Here is a 19,007-nt window from a genome sequence, read left to right as displayed (position 1 = left end):
CATAAACTTTATGTGCTTCTGCAAAACAGTTGCAGATGGTCTGGACTGATGGTGAAATATCAGTGCTGTTTTGCCCAGATCTACTGTGGCTGTCCTCTCCACGTCTGGTTTTAACATTACAGCGGGTAATTAAAGGGGCACAGCTCTTTCTGGTTGGCTTAAGGGGAAATTTCAGTTTCTGCCAGTTGTGTAAGTGACTGCAGTGAGCAGTGGCTATGAATGGCTGCTTTTTGTTTTCAGAATTAAAAAACAAAAACAAAAACAAGCCCCCCAAAACCAACCAAACTTAAAAAGAACTCCTTCTAATGAAAGGGAATAATTGCCTTTGCTTTCTCTGCTGATTCTCCAGTGGGAGTTCTGCCATCAGACTTGTCAGACTTGGTTGGCAGGGACTTTTTCTCCTGAGTTAGCACAGAGATCTGAATGGGCAGAGATAACACAAATTAGCAATGGTACAAGCGTATCTGCAGAGGAACAGATTTCCTTCTGACCAAAGGTGCCGTTGGTGGGCACCACCCTAATTCGCACTGCATCTCTTACCACCGATGACAGGACTTTTCAGCAAATAAAAAGAATTGCTTAAGCACCACCTGAGCTGGGCTGTTTTTATAAGACTTTTGAGTTTCAAAGGCCCTCAGGCTGCTCAATCTGCCAATGTGAAGTCACTGAATATTATCTCCTTGGCTTCTTACTGGGGACCCTGATACCTCATTTAGCATAATGAACTTGGGAAGACAAATTGTGATCTCTCTCTCTCTCTCTCTCTCTCCCTCTCCTCCTCCCCCCCCCCCCTCTTTTGGCCAAAGATTTCTTCTTTTATCCGCACAGAACCTACAAGGACACAGAAGGCTCAGTGGGAGAAGAAATGGTATCTGCCTTCTGGCTGACATGCCTTGTGCCAGTGGTTGCGTGCGGGTTCCATAATGAAGATTGCAAATCACTTTCCGTCTTCTTGGAGCCTATCCCATAATTAGAAGATTAAACATTTTGTTTAAATTAGTAATTTTCCCCTACCTCCTGTGTGTGCTTAAAATCATCATTAGAGCAAGATGGAGTCTGGTTGTCTGATACCGGGCCCCACGCGCTAGTTTGTGATCGTCAGCAAGAGGTTGAGGAAGTCTTACTTCAATTAGAAAAGCAGTGTTGACCATGGTTCACCTTGTGTGAGGCAGAGGCACTTCTGACCATGTGAACTTTTCGATTGCTGAGTCCGGTGAGTAGAGCTTTTCTCAGGAGCGTGACACCGAGCCTAACAGGATACTATGGGGAGGAGGGCGCAGCTGGGCTTGAAGTGTTGCCTCTGCGTTAATGGCACATTTGCCGTCACTTGAAAGATTGTGTTTATGGGGGAAAAGGGTTACTTAACAGGGATGGTATGGTCCTGATTTGAAGTAAGTGAAAAGTGACTCATAAAGGAGCTTTTAGAAATTGTCATACTTCTAGTGAAATATAAGAATATTTGTTTTCTCCTCCCTATGCCACCACACCAAAAGAAAAAACCAAAGGGCAAGGAACTGCCGGCCCACTAAGAGCTCGGCATTGTGCTATTTGATTTATATGTGTCATTCCATTTCATCCTAAAAGCAACCCTGGGAAATCAGTATTCTTATTCCCATTTTATTGATGAAGAAAGGAAGTTCACAGAAGTTTAGTAACTTGCCCAAAGACACGAGGAAGTAGATGGCAGAATCTTTGTCCTAACAGAGGGCTCTGGGGGATGAAGGTAGCTGAAAACCAAGAAATCCCAAGAAAATAGAATGTAGCAGAACGCTACCATCCATCCCCCAATCTCGTACCTGCCTTGAGTCTACACCCAACAGAACACCATACACTGGTTATCAAACCCAGGAGAGTGGAACACTGTATGGGTTACCAATCCAGGGGAAGACTCCAGACACTTCTGCCCATTGCATCTTGGTTTTGGAGTTGCCAGTGAAAACAGCACACAGTTAACTACCGGATGGACTGATGCTTTACTCACACAGAGAAGAGACAAAGCAAGATCAGCCCCTGGAATGTATGTCTGTCCCTTGTGGCTAGTGGGGCCCTCCCCCTTCCTCTGAAGCTGGTGCAGGGCAGTTGGCCTACATGCAGCCCTCTCCTGCAACAGAAGGACCCCGACCCGAAAGCTAGTGGTGTGCCTGAGGGGCACTGACGTACATGCTTAAGCAGAGCGTAGGAACACTCCTCGAGCATGAAACAGAGAATGATATTGCCACACAAGGTGATAAGCCTGGCATGAGCTGTATGGGCTCCTTATCTCTAGGTAAGGAAGTGTTCCAGGCCTGAGGCCATTCTTACACAGCTGAGTGGGGCTGGAAATACTGCGTGCAGGAGACTGCCTTTCCCAGCAATTCTGTATTGACATTACTTGGTTATATGTCTTTCTTCCCATTGGACTTTGAGCTCCTCAAGGACAGTGACCAGATCAGGGCATGCTGTGTAATAAATGCTCAATAAACGTCTCTCGACTTTGAATAAAGGAAAGAATGAGAGATGAATGAATGAATGAAGTAGTGAATCAATGATTGGTGGCTGAATTTGGTTCTCTTCTAGGTGTCTTTTTATGTTGAGACTTAGCACCTCCACAGTTGCCTTCTCTTTCTTGTCTCTTCTTTCTCGGTGGAGAGTGGATTAAGCTTTGTCTGTGGATGACAGTGGCCCTATCATTGCCTTAAAAACAATAGATGATCTTCATAAAAGCCCAATTCTTGGGGCGCCTGGGTGGCTCAGTCAGTTAAGTGTCTGGCTATTGATATCGGCTTAGGTCATGACTTCACAGTTTGTGGGTTTGAGCCCCACATCAAGCTCTGCACTGACAACACAGCTTGCTTGGGATTTTGTCCCTCTCCTCTCTCTCTGCCACTTCCCTACCCTCTCAAAACAAATAAATAAATGAACTTTAAAAAAAAGCCCGATTCTGACAGTGTAGCCTGAGAGTTGACTGGCTTTTTTTTTTTTTTTTTTTTTTTTTAAGACTGGAGTTGCCTCTGACTCCAAAGCAAGAAATGGATTGATCTCTTTATTTGCCAAAGATTTGCTGCTGGTCTACTGTGGGCCATAATTGCTGTTTTCTCTTTACCCAACCTTCTAGGCAAAAAGAGATAATACAACAAGATGAGTTTTTATTTCATGTTGATTGTACCTGGTATACCCATTTTCTTTTTTTTTTTTTTTTTTTTCTTATTTATTAACTACTTTTTCTGGGTTAGGCACATCCTCAGTATGAGGGCTTTTTCTAGGGATGAGACTGTGATATGCTCAGGGTCACAGTGTAATAACAGACTTTGATGTCTACTAGTAAAGTCCATTTTCTTCTAACTGTACTATTCTCCCCCCTTTTTTAAAAAAAATTATTTAATGCTTTATTATTTATTTTTGAGGGAGAGAGAGACAGTATGAGCCAGGGAGGGGCAGAGAGAGAGGGAGACACAGAATCCGAAGCAGGCTCCAGGCTCTGAGCTGTCAGCACAAAGCCGGACACGGGGCTTGAACTCAGGGACTGCGAGATCATGACCTGAACCAAAGTCGGACGCTTAACTGACTGCGCCACCCCGGTGCTCCTTATGCTCCCCTTTTAAAGATTCTACTTTCGCATCAGTTTCTTCTGTGCTTTTTGTTTTGTACAGGCCTGGGACACACATAGGTTTCTAAAACAAAAAGTAGTAGAGCTGCTAACAGTTCACTTAAGTTTAAGTAGCCTCGGGAAACACATCTGTAGCAAGCACAGAAACCAGTGAAGGCAGGACGATTTCCCAATCACAGGGTGGAAGTATGACGTACTGGAAAGAGCTTCAGGTTTAGACTGTTTAAATCCCGTCACTGCTATTTTCTAGCGGTTTGACCTTAGGCAGTTCACTAAGCAAGCCACCTGAGCCTTGGCTTCCTCACTTGAAAAACCAGGGACTGGGTATTCCCTACCTAGCAGGGCTGCGTGAGGAGTAAAAAGATGATGAAATGTTGAAGGTCCCGGTACATAATAAACACTCAGTTCATAGTGACTATTGCACAGCATGGATAATCACTTGGTGAGGAGGCTGTAGAGGAATTCTTTATGGTTTCTTTAAACCCTAAGATTCTCTGACCTCAGTGCCTCCTAAGAAGCGATTTGTGAGATTTATATCTGACTTTGCCTATTCAGGCCCGTCCCGGCTTACTGACACGGCTTTGGTTAAAGGAGGTGGCCGAATTCCCTCATGTGCAGGGTTTTTCGGCCAGTGTTTCTCTGTGTTTTTTGGTATGTTTGCCAGGATTCTCAAGTTTCTAAGTAATTGCAGCCTGAGACGAGTTGGATTGATGTCAGGCTGCTTTAACACAGGTGTTATAAACAAGATGAAGAGGTTGTCGAGAAGGTATCCGTGGAGCTCGGGGACTGGCTTTCTGGAGTCGTTCTAAATTGACAGCTAATGGCTAGCCTTGATGGCTCTCTCTGAGCTGGTCGGAACTGACTAGAGACTCACCCACAAAGGAACCTTGCTTATGAAAATTCACTTTCCTTTCCTTTCTCAGAGAGTAAAGCTCCTGTAACATGTAATAATGTCTTTGCACTATGCAAAAAACAGTGGCCTTTGCCCTGTTTTAAGGTACCTTTTTCTAAGGCAGCCAATTCTTAGGGTTTTTTATTTTTGATACCATAAGCCTGCCAAGCTTCAAAGAAAACTTTAAAAAAGGGGAGGGATGGTTCACATTATTTTATTCTTTTATTTATGTTTCTGTATAAGACAGTTAATTAATTATCTTAATCTTTGCTAGAGTCCCTTCCTGCCCAGCAAAATAGGCATTTCGCCTTATCTGCTCTGTCTACTAGATGCTACTGCTAGGAAATTGAGTGTCCTAAAATGTTCTTGAAGTGAACAGTTTTTAGCTTAAGATCACTTTAAAGCCATTTTATAGCCTCCCTGAGAGTCGTGGAGCTGGGGATAGAGCCTGTAGGAGGAATTTGTAGGGGGCAAGAGGCATTTACCCAGGCTCCCACAGAATTCCTTTCGATCATATTCCATGTGGCCACGTGGTCAGTGTTCTGTTTTCTGGGTGGAGAAACTATTTCTGACTCTGAGAATAACTCATTCATTGTACTTGTCTTTATGGGGAACAGAGGTGTTTGGCAAACTTTAGTGGTTTCTAAAGCCCGTAGAAATAGTAAAACCTTTGAGTTGAGGAAAATAAAGTGCATCTTAGACAAGAGTAGACATGAAACCATCTCTTTTCATTGTTTTTGATGGGCTCATCAACAGGCATGTATTGAGGCCATAACACCAGATACTTCATTCAAGCTGAAAGGGGTAAATCGGCCCTAGAAAGAAAGTATATTCTATAATGATGCTATGTTTTCAGACTTTAAAGTATTACCCATAATGTTGAAAGATATTCTCTTTAACAGGATACTCAGGGTAGAGTTTCATGTGAGTTGTGTCTTCCTTGAAGTAAATGTGTCAGCTGTTCTGTAACAGACTTATGTGGATAAGTTTTAACCTTTAAAGAAAAGTGATGATAGTTAATGTCCTAGGCTTCTAAGATCAAAACCATGTCAGAACCGTTAAGGAATTAATGAGCAACTGTGAAAGACCTAGGTTACGTAAATGAGTAAAATTATTCATTTCTCACTTATGATCTGATTCTCACTAATTCAGTCCTGGGTTATTCATCTCCCTTCCCCATCCCATTTTCTCAAAACATCTTCACTTTCCTCTTTTCCTTCCTATCTGTCTTCCTGTGGTATACATCCTTTCTGCCGAACCACTCTTTCTGTTTGGAAGAGGAATGAAGTTTGGAGTCTTGGCAATGACCTCAGAGGCAGCTTAGAGCAAAAGTAATTAAAGATTTCCTTGCCCCACTTTAGTCTTAATGAAATTGTCCATTGCTAGAGGCAATATTCCACTGGCTGGAATCGTCTCTGTCAGCATAATTACACATAACAGGTGTGCCATATTACTTGCAAAACCACTCTGTGGGTCTGCTGGCTGCTGAATGAATACTCCACCTCTCCCCAACCTCTGCGACAAGCACTTAGACAAAGCAGCTAACCTTTGTGCCACCCCAAATAATAAAGTGAATTTATTGTATCTGAGCTTTGGTTTAAAACTATAAATAATTTAAAACAGCATTGCCATATTAATTTGTTACTTAGTACTGGGCGGGTTATCCAAATGGTCTGGGGGAGGAAGTTCTTCCTGAAATCTCCATATAGACAGATGGCACTAAGCTTTTACAAATGGGCAAGGAGCAGCTACAGAAGAGAGCTTTCCTGGTGAAAGGCATGGGCAGAAAAGTCGCAGAAGGGATTTTAATGTCAGTTGAAAGATGACAGCAGGGACAGACGATACAAATTATACATTTAAGATGATAGTTTCTGAGGTTGTGACTAAGGAAAGGGGTCTGGAGGTTGTGTGTACAGCTCCTGCAAAAGTGAGAGATTTCAGATCCTCCTCTGTCCTTGGCTCCAGGCTCAAGTCCTGTCACGTCCTTGAGTCTTAGTTATTCATCTGTAAATTAGGAGGTTGTACTGATATTCTTTGAATCTGAATTTTACTATTACCCTTTATATCACCTGGTGCCACTGTTAGAGAATTTACTAAGGGATACATAAAATATAACCCAGAATGGCATAAAATGATCAAATATATAGGTGTGTATGAATTCTGGCTGGCTGCAGTCACCGTAACGATCCAAGGAACTCTGAGAATATGTATACGTTATATACATTTGCTAATAGTAAGTTATGATTCGTGGGTAGTTTATTGGTTTAGCCGTCCTTTCCCCCTCCTCTCCTGCTGATTTAGTAATGTGGGTTAAGTGCCTACTCTGGTGTTGGGCACCGTTGGGTGCTGAGAGGTGTTTGCACTGAGAGGCAAGGGTCAGATCCCAGCATTCCTGCTCTTGAGGACCTAGCATATGCATTGTAGAGGAGATGGAGATTTATTAATGCACGGTTGTGTGCTGATAGAGGTATGATTTGATACACTGCTGAGGAAGCCCAGAGGTCTTACTGGAGTTTTTGGAAGACTCTTAGAGAAGGTGACCTTTGAGCTGGAGCTTAAGGCTGAGTAGGATTTCTCTAGTTAGAATGAAGGAGGAAAGGAACGGGATCTGCCATTCATGACGTAGCTGTATGTATTTACCCCTTTCTAGGGCATGGTTTGAATAGCCTGAGGTGACTCCGGGGTCCCTTCCTGAATCTTCTCTGATTCCCATATTAGTTTTTCCTAAAGCAGGGTTTCCAGAGCATGTACTATCCTGCTCAGGCATTGTCTAGATTTAATGCCTCTTTTTAAAGTGCGGTGGCTAATTCAGTGCTGTGGGACTGTAGCCACATGGGATGTTATGCTTCTAATTAGGTGACCTTAATATGCATTAACTTAAAAAAATTTAAAGCTGGTCATCTTGTTGATTCACTGAATCCTGAGATTTACTGAAGTCATCAGCTCTTTTCTGAATGAATTGCTTTTAAGTCACATTTCCCCTGGCAGGGACTTTACATATTTGCCATTTTGAATTTAAGCAAAGGACTCCATGGTGCTTATACTCTTTTGGTTCAAACAGTTATGGTTCTACCTGTCTGTACTGCCAATTGCCCACATTTCTCTATCTGCTCGCTTGAGTAACTTTGCGAAGGATCTTGTTGAGATAAAAATACCCAGTATGTGTTGTAAACCCTTAACCTTAGTAAACTCTGAGAACTGTAACCAGTTGGGTGTGACTTGTTCTGAATGATTCCCGGCTAGCTTCTAGGGGTCCCCGTTTTTTTCCTCTAAGCATGTGCATCACCATACCATTTTGCCAAATTTACTTAAGATCTTTTTTTTTAAGAAATAAAATTTTATAAATACAATTGAAGTCTCCTGTATGTTTACCCTTCTCTATGTAATTCCATTTCATTGTGGCCTCTCCCTAATCCAATTTCTTTATTACCCTTTTTAGAAGCAGTCACTATCCTCAATTTGGTGATTACTATTCCCACACGTTTTTAAAATTATTACTACTTATGTGTACAACCAGTAAGTGCTGAAATTTTCGTTTCCTTTTTCTTATTACAAATATGTTCCAGTGATCATTCTTTATCTCCTTGTGCATATGTCTGAAAATTCCTGTAATGTATACATACCTAGGAGTAGAATTGCTGGGGTAGTCAGAACATATGTATTTTCGGTGTTATTAGGTATCACCAGGTAGTTCTATACTCATTTTTACACTCCTGTCAGTAAGTTTTAACAGATCCTGGTTCTTCACCTCTTCACCAACACATTGCTATATTTTAATTTTTTCATTTGTGGCCAATCTGATGCTATTTTACGATTTTTCTGATTTCTAGTGACATTGGGTCCCTTTTTATATGCCTGTGGGCTCCTCAGTATTTTTTCTTTTGTGATCATAATTGCAGTGCTATTCTTTGTCAGAAGCTGATGTTAAGTAATTATAAAAGTCTGTTGTAGATGTAGGACTTTGCATTAGCAATCATTAAGAGAAATTGAATCTTAGGTTCTGTTTTCTTTTCAAAGTGCTGTATCTTTGTCTTATTTAATCTTACTCTCCTTTACTAAAGACAATCCTGTGAGGTAGCAGAGTAAGGGCAGAGCATTTTTATCTAAGGTCATATGACTCTTGAGTGATTCACAAGAACCTAGATTTTTCTGCTTATTGGTTTGCTGCTCTTTGCATTGTACTATGCTACTTCTTTTAGATCAGTGCAGTTATGTTGTTATTGTTGTTGGAGTGATGTCTAATATTCCCTCTAGCACCTAATAGAGTGATGTTCAGGTTCTGTTGGCTTAGTAAACACTTCCTGAGTGAATGAATGAATGATGATGGTTCTGGTGTAACTGAAAAAACATTCATAATAAGTCTGCTAAAATGGAGGTGGTTTACCTTCCAATGGTTTTACAAGTATCTGCCTTTGTTAGCCTTGATAAATAAAGAAACTGAATCAACATTCAGCTTTCTGATGCAGCTGCAGAATTAATCAGAGAAGATGTCAAAGTAAATCATGGATGCTAAAGTATGGTTTGTACTTTTAAAAAAGAAATCTACACACCCTTTGGAGGTGAGATGGATATATATATATATACATTCAGGCTTTAACAAGAAGTAAGACTTTTTTTGGTAGGAAGAATTGATTAAGTAGAGTCTTAAATGACTAGTGATTTAAATCATAAATCACAACCATATTACTTGTCGGCCAATCAGATTACAGATTTTAAGTGAGAGTGTTGGTGATTTTAATTTTTGATACATTGGTTTTTTTCCCCACTCCTTGTGGGCATTGTTAAAACCCATGTTCTCCATAATTATTGTGTTCTCAATACCTGTAATTTGTGTGTGTGTGTGTGTGTGTGTGTGTGTGTGTGTGTGTGTGTGAATTAAGTAAATGAGAGTTCTATTTTATATTTGCAATAACTTTGCTTTGAGATTTTTAGTGTTTGGTACTTGTTTTTTCTCCCAGAAAAAAAGGTAGTAAATTGCCATGACTCATTACATTTTTTTAAAGCTTCAAGTCTTTTAAAGCCACAATATGTAATTATATATGAATAATTGGAATATTTCTCAGACATTTCTTAAAAATATGATAACCCCTTGTTGGTATACCACTTTATAGTTTACATACAACCTTTTCATAAGCTGTTTTAGTCATCACAGCAACCCTTTGAGGTAGGTAGAATTTTCTGTCCCTGATGGCTTTGATCCCTGATTATGAATTTTGGCTGATGGTAGTTGCAGAATTAGAGATTGTGAGCTTTTACAGTTCTGGTGCCTTAAGCAAATTTGCAAGGGAGCCCTGATGTTAACTTTGGCAGGTTTCATGCCTGCAAATATTGATTGAGCCAGAAGTCCTAGTTGTAAAATGTCACCAGTGAATGTGCAGCCAGCAAAAGGAAGGGAAAACTCATTACTGCAGCTCATCTGTAACTTCTGGGTCAGGCCACTCACTACCATCTGGTAAAAAAGAATGTTTGAAAACTCCCTTTTATTCTGACAAAATGTAATCAGGCGAGGTCAACAACAGATGATTTCTGAGCATTTCAAATCGGTTATACCAATCCGTCCACAAGCTTGGGTTTGTGACATTCCATATGTCCAATTACCTTAAGAGGTATCAGAAAGCTTTAAAATTATGAAACCTCAGAATAACGGCAAGAAGGAATTTAATTGTGTATATATACCTACCTTTCTGCCCTGTGTTGCACACCCCCCCCCATATTAAAAGTGTTTATTCTGAAAAATAAAAGGCAATGATAGAGAAAGAAAGAGACAGGATTACTGTCTTGAAATAATCTGAAGATTGTTTTTTTAATGTGAGAGTGAGACTAATCATGTTTATATTGCTTTAGAAAGATTAGGAGAAAAAAGAGAGAGGAAGAAAATTGTAAATTGAAAGGTTTCTCCTCAATTTAACAAACTCTGAGTGATCCAAAGATGGAAGGGGCACGACTTGGGGAGGAGGTAAGTTTCTGGTCACCGGAAGTGTTAGGAAAGCCCCAGCCGATGCCCAGCAGACATGTTTTAAAGGGGGTTCAAATCTCAGATAGATGATTGGGTTAGATCAGGGCTTCCTAAAGCCTGGGTGTCTCTAGCTCCTCAGAATTACTGCAGGAGGCTGTGAGTCCAGACAGGTATAAACAGGCATTTTCTGTAGAGTGAATCTCAAAACTCTCAAAATTAATCCACCTCTCGCTCTCTCTGTCTCATAAATGTAGGCGTTAAAAAACACAAATTCAGTGAAAAGTATTACCAAATAGATAGTAACCTATTTGTTGTCATTGTGTCCTTTCTCAATCATTGGGTATTAAAAGGTATGGCAGGGGGTGGGGCCTGTCATATATTGGCATTAAAAAAAGGATCCTCCTGTTAGAACCTGTTAGTGGTAACCTCCCTTTCCAACCTTGAGGTTCTTTGATTTTTGAAATCAGTTGTGTAAAAGAGCGGTAGGAAGCTACATGTAGTGTCTTCTATGAGCCAGACTCTGCTGGGCACTCTAGAACATGGGCCTTCATGTACTTACATACATATATATACATTTATACCTAAATGTGTGAAAGTGGTCATTGTTCCTAGCTTATAGAGCGAGAAGACTCAGGCTTAGAGAGAGTGTAAGTTACTTTCCAGGGCTGCTAACTAAGCAGAGGGACTAGGCTTTGAGTTTAGGAAAATTTGACTCCAAAACTCATTCTCTGTATAGGATATCACCATTGCAAACAGGTTAACAATGACTAGTTAGTGTTGCAAAATAGGAAAAGCACTAAATTGGGAATTAGAAGCCTTGTATTATTGCCCATCGCAGACAAATTGCTTAAAGTCACTAGGCTCAGATTTCCCTATTTCTATAAAGAGAGGGATAAACTAGATTATCCCTTTGAGCTCAAATTTCTGAGTCTTTATACCATTGTTTGATACTTAGGAAATAGTACTTGATGTCCCTACTTAGAAGGCCCTTTTCCAAAGTTACCTGAGTTTCTTGGTGCTAGGTGAAAAAGTCCTGGTTTATAAATTCCTGCTTTATTATAAGGTTATAGAAGATTTCCTTTGACGTTTTCCATTTTTAATAGAATTGAACGTATTTTTTTCTCCCATTAACACGAAAGTACATTTTTATGAAAATCACCCCCTTTCTAAGCGAGGTAACTTACAATATTGAACGCACTTAGATGTCCCCTCCGCCCCCCACAGTACACATCTCCACCGTTATATCCTAGTATAGATGTGCTCTTCACATTAATAATTGCACTGTGTGTTTTCATAATTTATCATAATGATGCCATTATTGCTTATTATAGAAGTCCCCTTTCTTCCCCCCCACCCCCAAGTCTAATTGAGGTCGAGACAAGACCATAAATGCGATAATATAGATTGCATGCTCAGAGGAAATGGAATTGGCTTCATAGTGGAGTTTTAATTCAGGCTTCGTTCTGGTGATGTAGCCTCTTCCTATGGTACATTACTTTGAGCCCAATATAACTGCATTTTCCCACAGCTCCTCATTATAGCTACAGCTTCTCACTGCTTTTTAATTAAAAAAAAAAAAGAGAGAGAGAGAGGGAGAGAGGGAAAAATGAAACCAAAAGCTTAGGTTGGATATTGTCTGGGTACGCAGGGAGTATTCCTAGGCAGATTACTTATTTAATTTTTTAACTCTTTCAAAGCTTTCATGGAGATGTCTTGATTTCTGCTTCCAGGGGGATAGATATAGAAGTCATCCATCACACATGCACACACATAATAGGCTTCAAGGTTTTTCAGAAAGTAAAAGCATCTTTTATTTATATATATATATATATATATATATATATATATATATATATATATAAAATCATTTTTTTCTCTAGTCTTATGGGCAACAGAAAACAAAGCAATGACTTGATGATGAATAGTTTCTTTTGTCATTCCTTCATCTTGAGGGATCCCAAACACCTTTCAGATTCCACAACAAATTAATCTCCGAAGGTGACTGGTAAGAATGGCTTAATCCTTTTGGGATTGGTTTCGTAAGCTGCAAGGAGAGCTCCAGCCTGAGCTGTTGACCCCTCTGACAGGCTGGGAGTGTTACATTCCCTTCCTGAATCCAGAGGCCTTTGGCTCTTCTGTAGTGGAATCAGTTTGACAGCCCTGAGATTCTTCTCCACTTACATATTCCTGTTTTGTCTTGCGTAACTGATCACCCTCTCGGTAGTGAATATTGGTAAATGTAGATCTTTATTTCTAGGTCAGCGTGTTGTTAGCTTCATAATTTTGGGGGGGGGGGCAACCTTTCACAAACAAGACTTCAGCTTTTTGTGAGTCCATATTTTATGCAGTGTTGCTGGAAGGACAGTTCCATTTTGGCTTTATCAGGGAATAGGAATCCCTCGGATGAAAATCCTCTAGATCTGTGGTAGCCAGTCTGGTAGCCGCTAGCTGTATCTGGCTCATAGGTACATGAAATGGAGCTGGATCTGTGCTGAGACACGCTATAAATGTAAAGTAGTCTACCAAACTGCAGAGACTTACTGAGTATGAAAAAAATGTAAAATAGTGCATTAGTAATTTTTTAATATTGATTATATGTTGAAATGATAATATGTTTAATATATTCTGTTGAAAACATTAAATTTAAAGCCACCTGCTTCTTTTTACTTTTTAAAATGCATCCCCTAAAAAATTTAAAATTACATTTATAGCTTGCATTACATTTTGATTGGGCAGCTACGTCCTGGACTGTTACGCCCCCTAGACAACAAAGCAGGGTTTATCTTATTCACACTCAAGTCCCCAGTTGCCAGCACAGGCCTTATACATAGTTGGCATTTAATAAATATTTGTTAAAGAAATGAATCTAAACCTTTATTCTGAGTAGTCAAATTTCAGAGATGAGTAGAAACTTCACCCTTTGGAGTGTTCGTGTCTGAAAAAGAGACAGTTGAGAGTTGAGAAAAACAAATTTTTTTTTTTTTAAGTTTATTTATTTTGAGAGAGACAGAGAGAGTGAGCAGGGGAGGGGGCAGAGAGAGGGGGGGAGAAAGAATCCCAAGTAGGCTCTGTACTGCCAGTGCAGAGCCCAGTGTGGGGCTTGAGCTCACAAACTGCAAGATCGTGACCTGAGCTGAAACCTAGAGTTGGACGCCCAACTGACTGAGCCACCCAGGTGCCCCCAAATGGCTTACCTATCTTTTGGAGGTGGGAGCTGATAATGTTGGTGAAAGAGCCATGTCAGAGCATCCTAATGGGTTCTGCCCTGCTCTGCTGGAGAGCTGTCACAAGAGAAACTCAAGCTGAATGCCCTGTGTGAGACAGGGAAGGGAATTGTAGAAACAGTTATTGAACCTGAAGTTTGCCCCCTTAGGGGTGTTCTGCTTAAACTATTCCTAAAGATGAACAAAGCTGTTCTTGTCTCAAGAATCCATACTGGCCCTGTCTGTCCCTGTGTCCCCATTTAGACATGACCCAGATGGAAGCCTGGGACTACCACTGGGCCAGCTTATTACTTGAGGGCCCTTCAAGCCTTGCAGTTCCTTAATACATTATTTGTTGAATGAATGGTTTAACAAATACTATTCTAACGTGGCCATGACTTTATCTATGGGTATATGTTCTCGACTGAACGTCCCTCAGACCTGTCTCAGTTAGGGTCTTGGAATCATGGTAGATTAGCAAACTTCGCAGAGATCAGGTTCAACTTTGAGAAGGGGCCAGGTTGTCTTTGCAAGAGTTTATTGAAGCATCTCAGGCATCCCGTCTCCCCTGCTTATAAAATAGAACTGTTAACCTACTTCTCTTCCCCAGAGATGTGGTGGAGATTAAAATAGGTGCTTTAAGTTCTGCAGAAGGAGAATGCTATTTCAGTGGAAATGATTAGAGGTATAAGTGGAACTCCTCCCCTACGTCTGAAATGTTTGTTTTAAAAAAGTAGATCGGAAGGTGTGTTCCAGAGAGACATTGCTGGTGTTCTCTCAGTTTTACGTTTCTTAACCGGGGAGGTCGGGGTGGCGGGGGCGGGGGGGAGGTATTTAGCTTTCTCCTTTGAATTGTGGTCCACTGCCTTTTCTCTCTGCCCTCAGAGATACACCATCCAGAAACCTCCTTTCCGTGGAGAACTATGGAGCTCGTGCTTTGATTTGACTGCTGCGGCAGGCTCGCGCTAATCAGAATCGCAGCAGGGCTCGCGTTATGAGCCTGAAAGAATTAGTGTTCCCAGGGGGCTGAAGTTCCTTACCTGCTGGGGAGCCACACATTTCTGGTTTGAAGCCTGCCCTCCTTTAGGATCAAGCTACCTTTCCTTCCTTTCTCACTTGAAAACCACCGCCTCCTTTTTCTTGTGCTCCCTGGTAACTGGCATATTGATTTCTTTCTTCTTTCTCTGCTGATTTTCTTAGTGTAGACCAGTAATGATGACAATAGATTTTTGTAATTTTTGTATTTATGGAAATAGAATGTTATCATGTGAAATTATAATCTCTCTCACGGAGGCTAGGAACAGAGTGAAAAATAGCGGGTGGTAACCCACAAACCGAAATGTCTAACGTGAGTTTGCTAAGCAGTGTCATATGCTCAGACTTACTGGCACACCTGGTATGTGGAACCAGCAGGGTGTGTGAATACAGAGGGGAATGACTTTGCACTGCTGGGATAGTGGAGTTCAGCAGCAGTGTGGATTATAAGTCACAAGGTGAGATGTGTAATGTGTTTAGTAGAAATTTGTCTCTTATCACCAGACAGCTTAGCGGCTTGGCAGCAAATGTGGCATTTTCTTCTGTTGGTAGTAATAACCCATGTTGCACCTAACGCCCTTTTGGTGTGCTAGTTATCCTAACAATAAAGAAAAGCTCATTGAGCCTAACACAGATGTCTTGTGTTGCGGACGACAGAATCATGTGGATTACCTTATAGTAATAATGTCTTACATTTGTTCAGTACTGTTAGAGTTTAGCATGCTTTCACTAATGTTTGCCACCTTTTGGTACAGCCTTCCGGTTATAAATGAGTTCTGGGAATCCAGTGTAGAGCAGAGTGACCACAGTTAACCATACTGTATTGTATACTTGAAAGTTGCTAATAGAGTAGATCTTAAATGTCCTCACCACTGAAAGAAAGAAAGAAAGAAAGAAAGAAAGAAAGAAAGAAAGAAAGAAAGAAAGAAAGAAAGAAAGAAAATCATTTTTGAAAAGTAATTATATGAGGTGATGGAGGTGTTATGTGGTAATTGTTTTGCAATACACACACACACACACACACACAAATCAGATAATCACATTGTGACACAACGTTACATGTCAATTACATCTCAGTGAAGCTGGGAAAAATGGTAAAAACACACACACACACAAAAGCATCCTTTAAAGTTCACAGGGAAAAGGGTTATCATTTCCGTTTGTCATTTGCAGAGAGAAAACAGGTTTAGAGAGGTTAAATGGCATGCCCAAAGTTGCATCAGCGGTAAGCTGAGCTGGTGGGAGACGGTGGGCTATTTGATATCTGGTGCAGTGCTGTTTCTCCTCGGCTCTGAAGCCCATTTCAGGAGTGCCCCCATTTTATTCCAATGTAATGAAGTCCCTGTTAAGAGCTCCAACGGGGACTGCAGTAGCAAAGGCAAAATGAGGACCTAACCGTACGGCGGACAGAGCCCTGGACCAGAAGTCAGGAAGTGCCAGTTCTGTTTTCAGTGCTGCTGCTGGTGTTGTGATCTTGGGTAATTCTGCGTCTGGGCCTTACTCGCTAAGGCGGGGACTTCGGAGTGCGGTAGACCCTTGGATGTTCCGTATGTAATATTCTCTGTTTCAGCTGCTCGTGAGTGACTGTAGTCTTTCTTAGACGTGGATTAAAACCATGTGCGAAGGGATTGGTGTTGGGGATTGTATCATAACTAGTGAGCTGAGCCTAACCTATCTCAAAGTGGCTGTGTTCCCTGGGATTTCTGTATACACAGGAACTTTTGCAAAGTGGTAAAACTTTGCCTGTTAGAAAAAATTCTGTAAAGAAAAGAAAAAAGCCAGCTACCTTGTAGGTGATTTCAGTCATGTATTTATGGAACATTAAAGGTCTGAAAAATGACCGCTTAGAGCTTTACTTCATGTTGTGGGAGAAATCGTATTGTATGGTGCTTTTCAAATGGTGAATTTTTTTTTTAATGGTTATTTATATTTGAGAGAGAGAGAGAGGCAGAGTGCCAGCGGGGAAGGGTAGAGAGAGAGAGAGACAGAATCTGAAGCAGGCTCCAGGTTCCGAGCTGTCAGCACAGAGCCCGATGCGGGGCTCGAACTCACAAGCCACGAGATCGTGACCTGAGCCGAAGTCGGACGCTTAACCGACTGAGCCACCCAGGTGCCCCTCAATCGGTGAATTCTTGAAAGCTTTCAGAATATTTGCTATGTAGGCCCTTCTGTGTCTTTTCCAGCTCTGGAATCCTGTATTTCTTTTTTCTCTTTTTCAGCCCAACAGAGGCACCAAACGTCCCCGGGATGATGAAGAGGAAGAACTGAAAATGCGTCGGAGACAAGCTGGCACTCGAGACCGCAGCCGCGGTCGGGAAGAGGAAATGAGTGTGGCAGAAGAAGCCGATGATGACAAAAAAAGACTGCTTCAGATTATTGATAGAGAGGGTGAGGAGGAAGAGGAAGAGGTAAGGTGGCAGGTGTGGCTGGCCCTGACACAGTATCCATGGAGTGTAATTTTAGGCTGAATACTTAATTTCTCTGAGCTTTTCAGCTTAACCTGTAAAATGGAGTTAAGATTACTTCTTGCACAATATTGACATGAAGGTTAAGTGGGATAGTGGAGTTGGGAAAGCATTTTTCAAAGTGTGAAGATCATTGTAGAGTTTTAAAATTACTCTGGATTATGTGTTGCAATCGAGACCCGAACACTGAACTGTGGGGCTCTTGGTCTTGAGTGAGGAGGGTCAGGGAGGCTTCCTAGACCGGACACGTTGAAGGCACTTAGATTTTTTACTATAGTCCATAGTCTTTGAAAGAGGCATAGAATTTTATCAGACAAGTGGAAGAAGGGCTTTTCAGTTGAAATGGCATTAACAAAGCAACAAAGGTGAAGTTCCAGGGGGAGCTAAGAGATGAGGTATTTAGGTGTGACTGAAAAATACAGTTTAAGAAAAGAGGTGCCTAAAGGCCTTTCTGTTTGCTGTTCCAAAGGATGCCTTAAAGGCCCACTCATGCCTGCCTCAGGACCTTTTTACTTCTGTGCCCTTTGTAGAATGTTCTGCCCTTAATGCTTTGTTTGCATGGCTGGTTTCTTCTCATTCAGGTCTCAGCTCAGATGTTTCCTCCTCAGAGAAACCTGTCCTATCTCTGAGGTAGCCCTGTGAGTCATTCTCTCATTGTCTTACTTCTTTGTTCAGTACACTGCCTTCACAGCACTTCTGATCTGAAATCCTGGCTTGTTTATTGTATTCATTTGTTGTCCTCGTCCCACCTCCTGTGAAACAGGGACTGCCTTGGTTTTGCTCACAGCTGTATCTCTAGCACTCGGTGCCATGCCTAGCTCTTGGTAGGCCCTTAATAAGTATTTATTGATGAATAAATGAATGAGGCTAAAAAGAGTAGAGGTAAAATATCAGTGATTAAAAATAAAATGACCTTACCTAAGTGTCTTTTTATATCCTTAAGTGTTAACTTGTGTGTTACTTCACTCTGGCATTTTGTTCAATATGAATTATGGAAATAGATTCTTAAGAGCCAGCTGTTTTTTGGTTCCCTGAAAGACCTGATGCTAAGTTTGGATTTAAAAAATGAAGCTGGAGTGTGAATCTGAGAAGGGAAAAAAAAAAAAAATTGATTCATATTCCGGAAAGGTCTTTACTGTGTTGTGACAATAACTCTCTCCTCATTGGGATTTGTACCAGTGCTAATTTGGGGGTCTGCCCCTAAAAGATGGTGACACTTTGGAAATCTGTGGTGGCAGACAGGCCCGAATTTCCTCTCTGAGGGCAGCGGCCCTGCTAGGCTTAGACAAACAGTGTGTGTAGCACATCCTCCCCCTCCCCTCCCTCCCTCCCTCCTTCCTCCCTCACTAGGTTCTGCTCAATCTGTTAGCCCTGCAGCAGCAGTTAACTGGCAGGTATAATTCCCATGTAGGGCAAGGCTGGTACTGGAGGATTAGGATAGTAGCTGTCATGGGTAAGTGGTTTCTAGCCTGGGAGACAGAAATGTAATGTGGGACCAGGCCTTCTGTTAAGGGACGGGGAAAAAGAGATCGCTTTGTAAAAATGACACATGGAGGACTGCAAGTCCAGGAGTTATTTTCTCACTGCCACCAAAGTCCCATTTGATGAAAAGCAAGTGATGTTTGCCCCTGTGAAGTCACGTGAGCTTGTAAAATATTATTGTCCTTTTTGTGCTACATCACCAGCATTCATCTTTCTGAAATCTCCCTCTGCTTTCTGACGTTGAGCTATTGGAGATACTGCTGTGGCCGATGACTAAGACTGATAATTCAGTTTTCCCCCAGTGTTGAAGAGAAATTAAAGGAGGGAAGGCCAGACCCTGGAGAGGCTAAGGTTCTGGGAATCCTCTGAGAGCTGTATTAACACTAAT

The 19,007-nt window shown here is 41.4% G+C and overlaps 1 protein-coding gene across 3 annotated transcripts in view; it reads left to right on the top strand.

Annotated features, from left to right (window-relative positions):
* CTNNBL1 (catenin beta like 1) overlaps positions 1-19,007 on the top strand; it is a 160,224-nt gene that overhangs the window by 13,328 nt on the left and 127,889 nt on the right. For all 3 annotated transcript variants that reach the window (XM_053199983.1, XM_053199981.1, XM_053199982.1), the window contains exon 2: positions 16,892-17,080. In XM_053199983.1, coding sequence (XP_053055958.1) covers positions 16,892-17,080 — 189 coding nt within the window. The remainder of the gene's footprint in view (positions 1-16,891; positions 17,081-19,007) is intronic.

The sequence above is a fragment of the Acinonyx jubatus genome, chromosome A3 (genome assembly GCF_027475565.1).
Source record: "Acinonyx jubatus isolate Ajub_Pintada_27869175 chromosome A3, VMU_Ajub_asm_v1.0, whole genome shotgun sequence".
In the NCBI taxonomy this organism is placed as follows: domain Eukaryota; kingdom Metazoa; phylum Chordata; class Mammalia; order Carnivora; family Felidae; genus Acinonyx; species Acinonyx jubatus.
The sequence above is the reverse complement of the archived record's forward strand: the minus strand, read 5'-3'. Positions and strand labels throughout refer to the sequence as shown.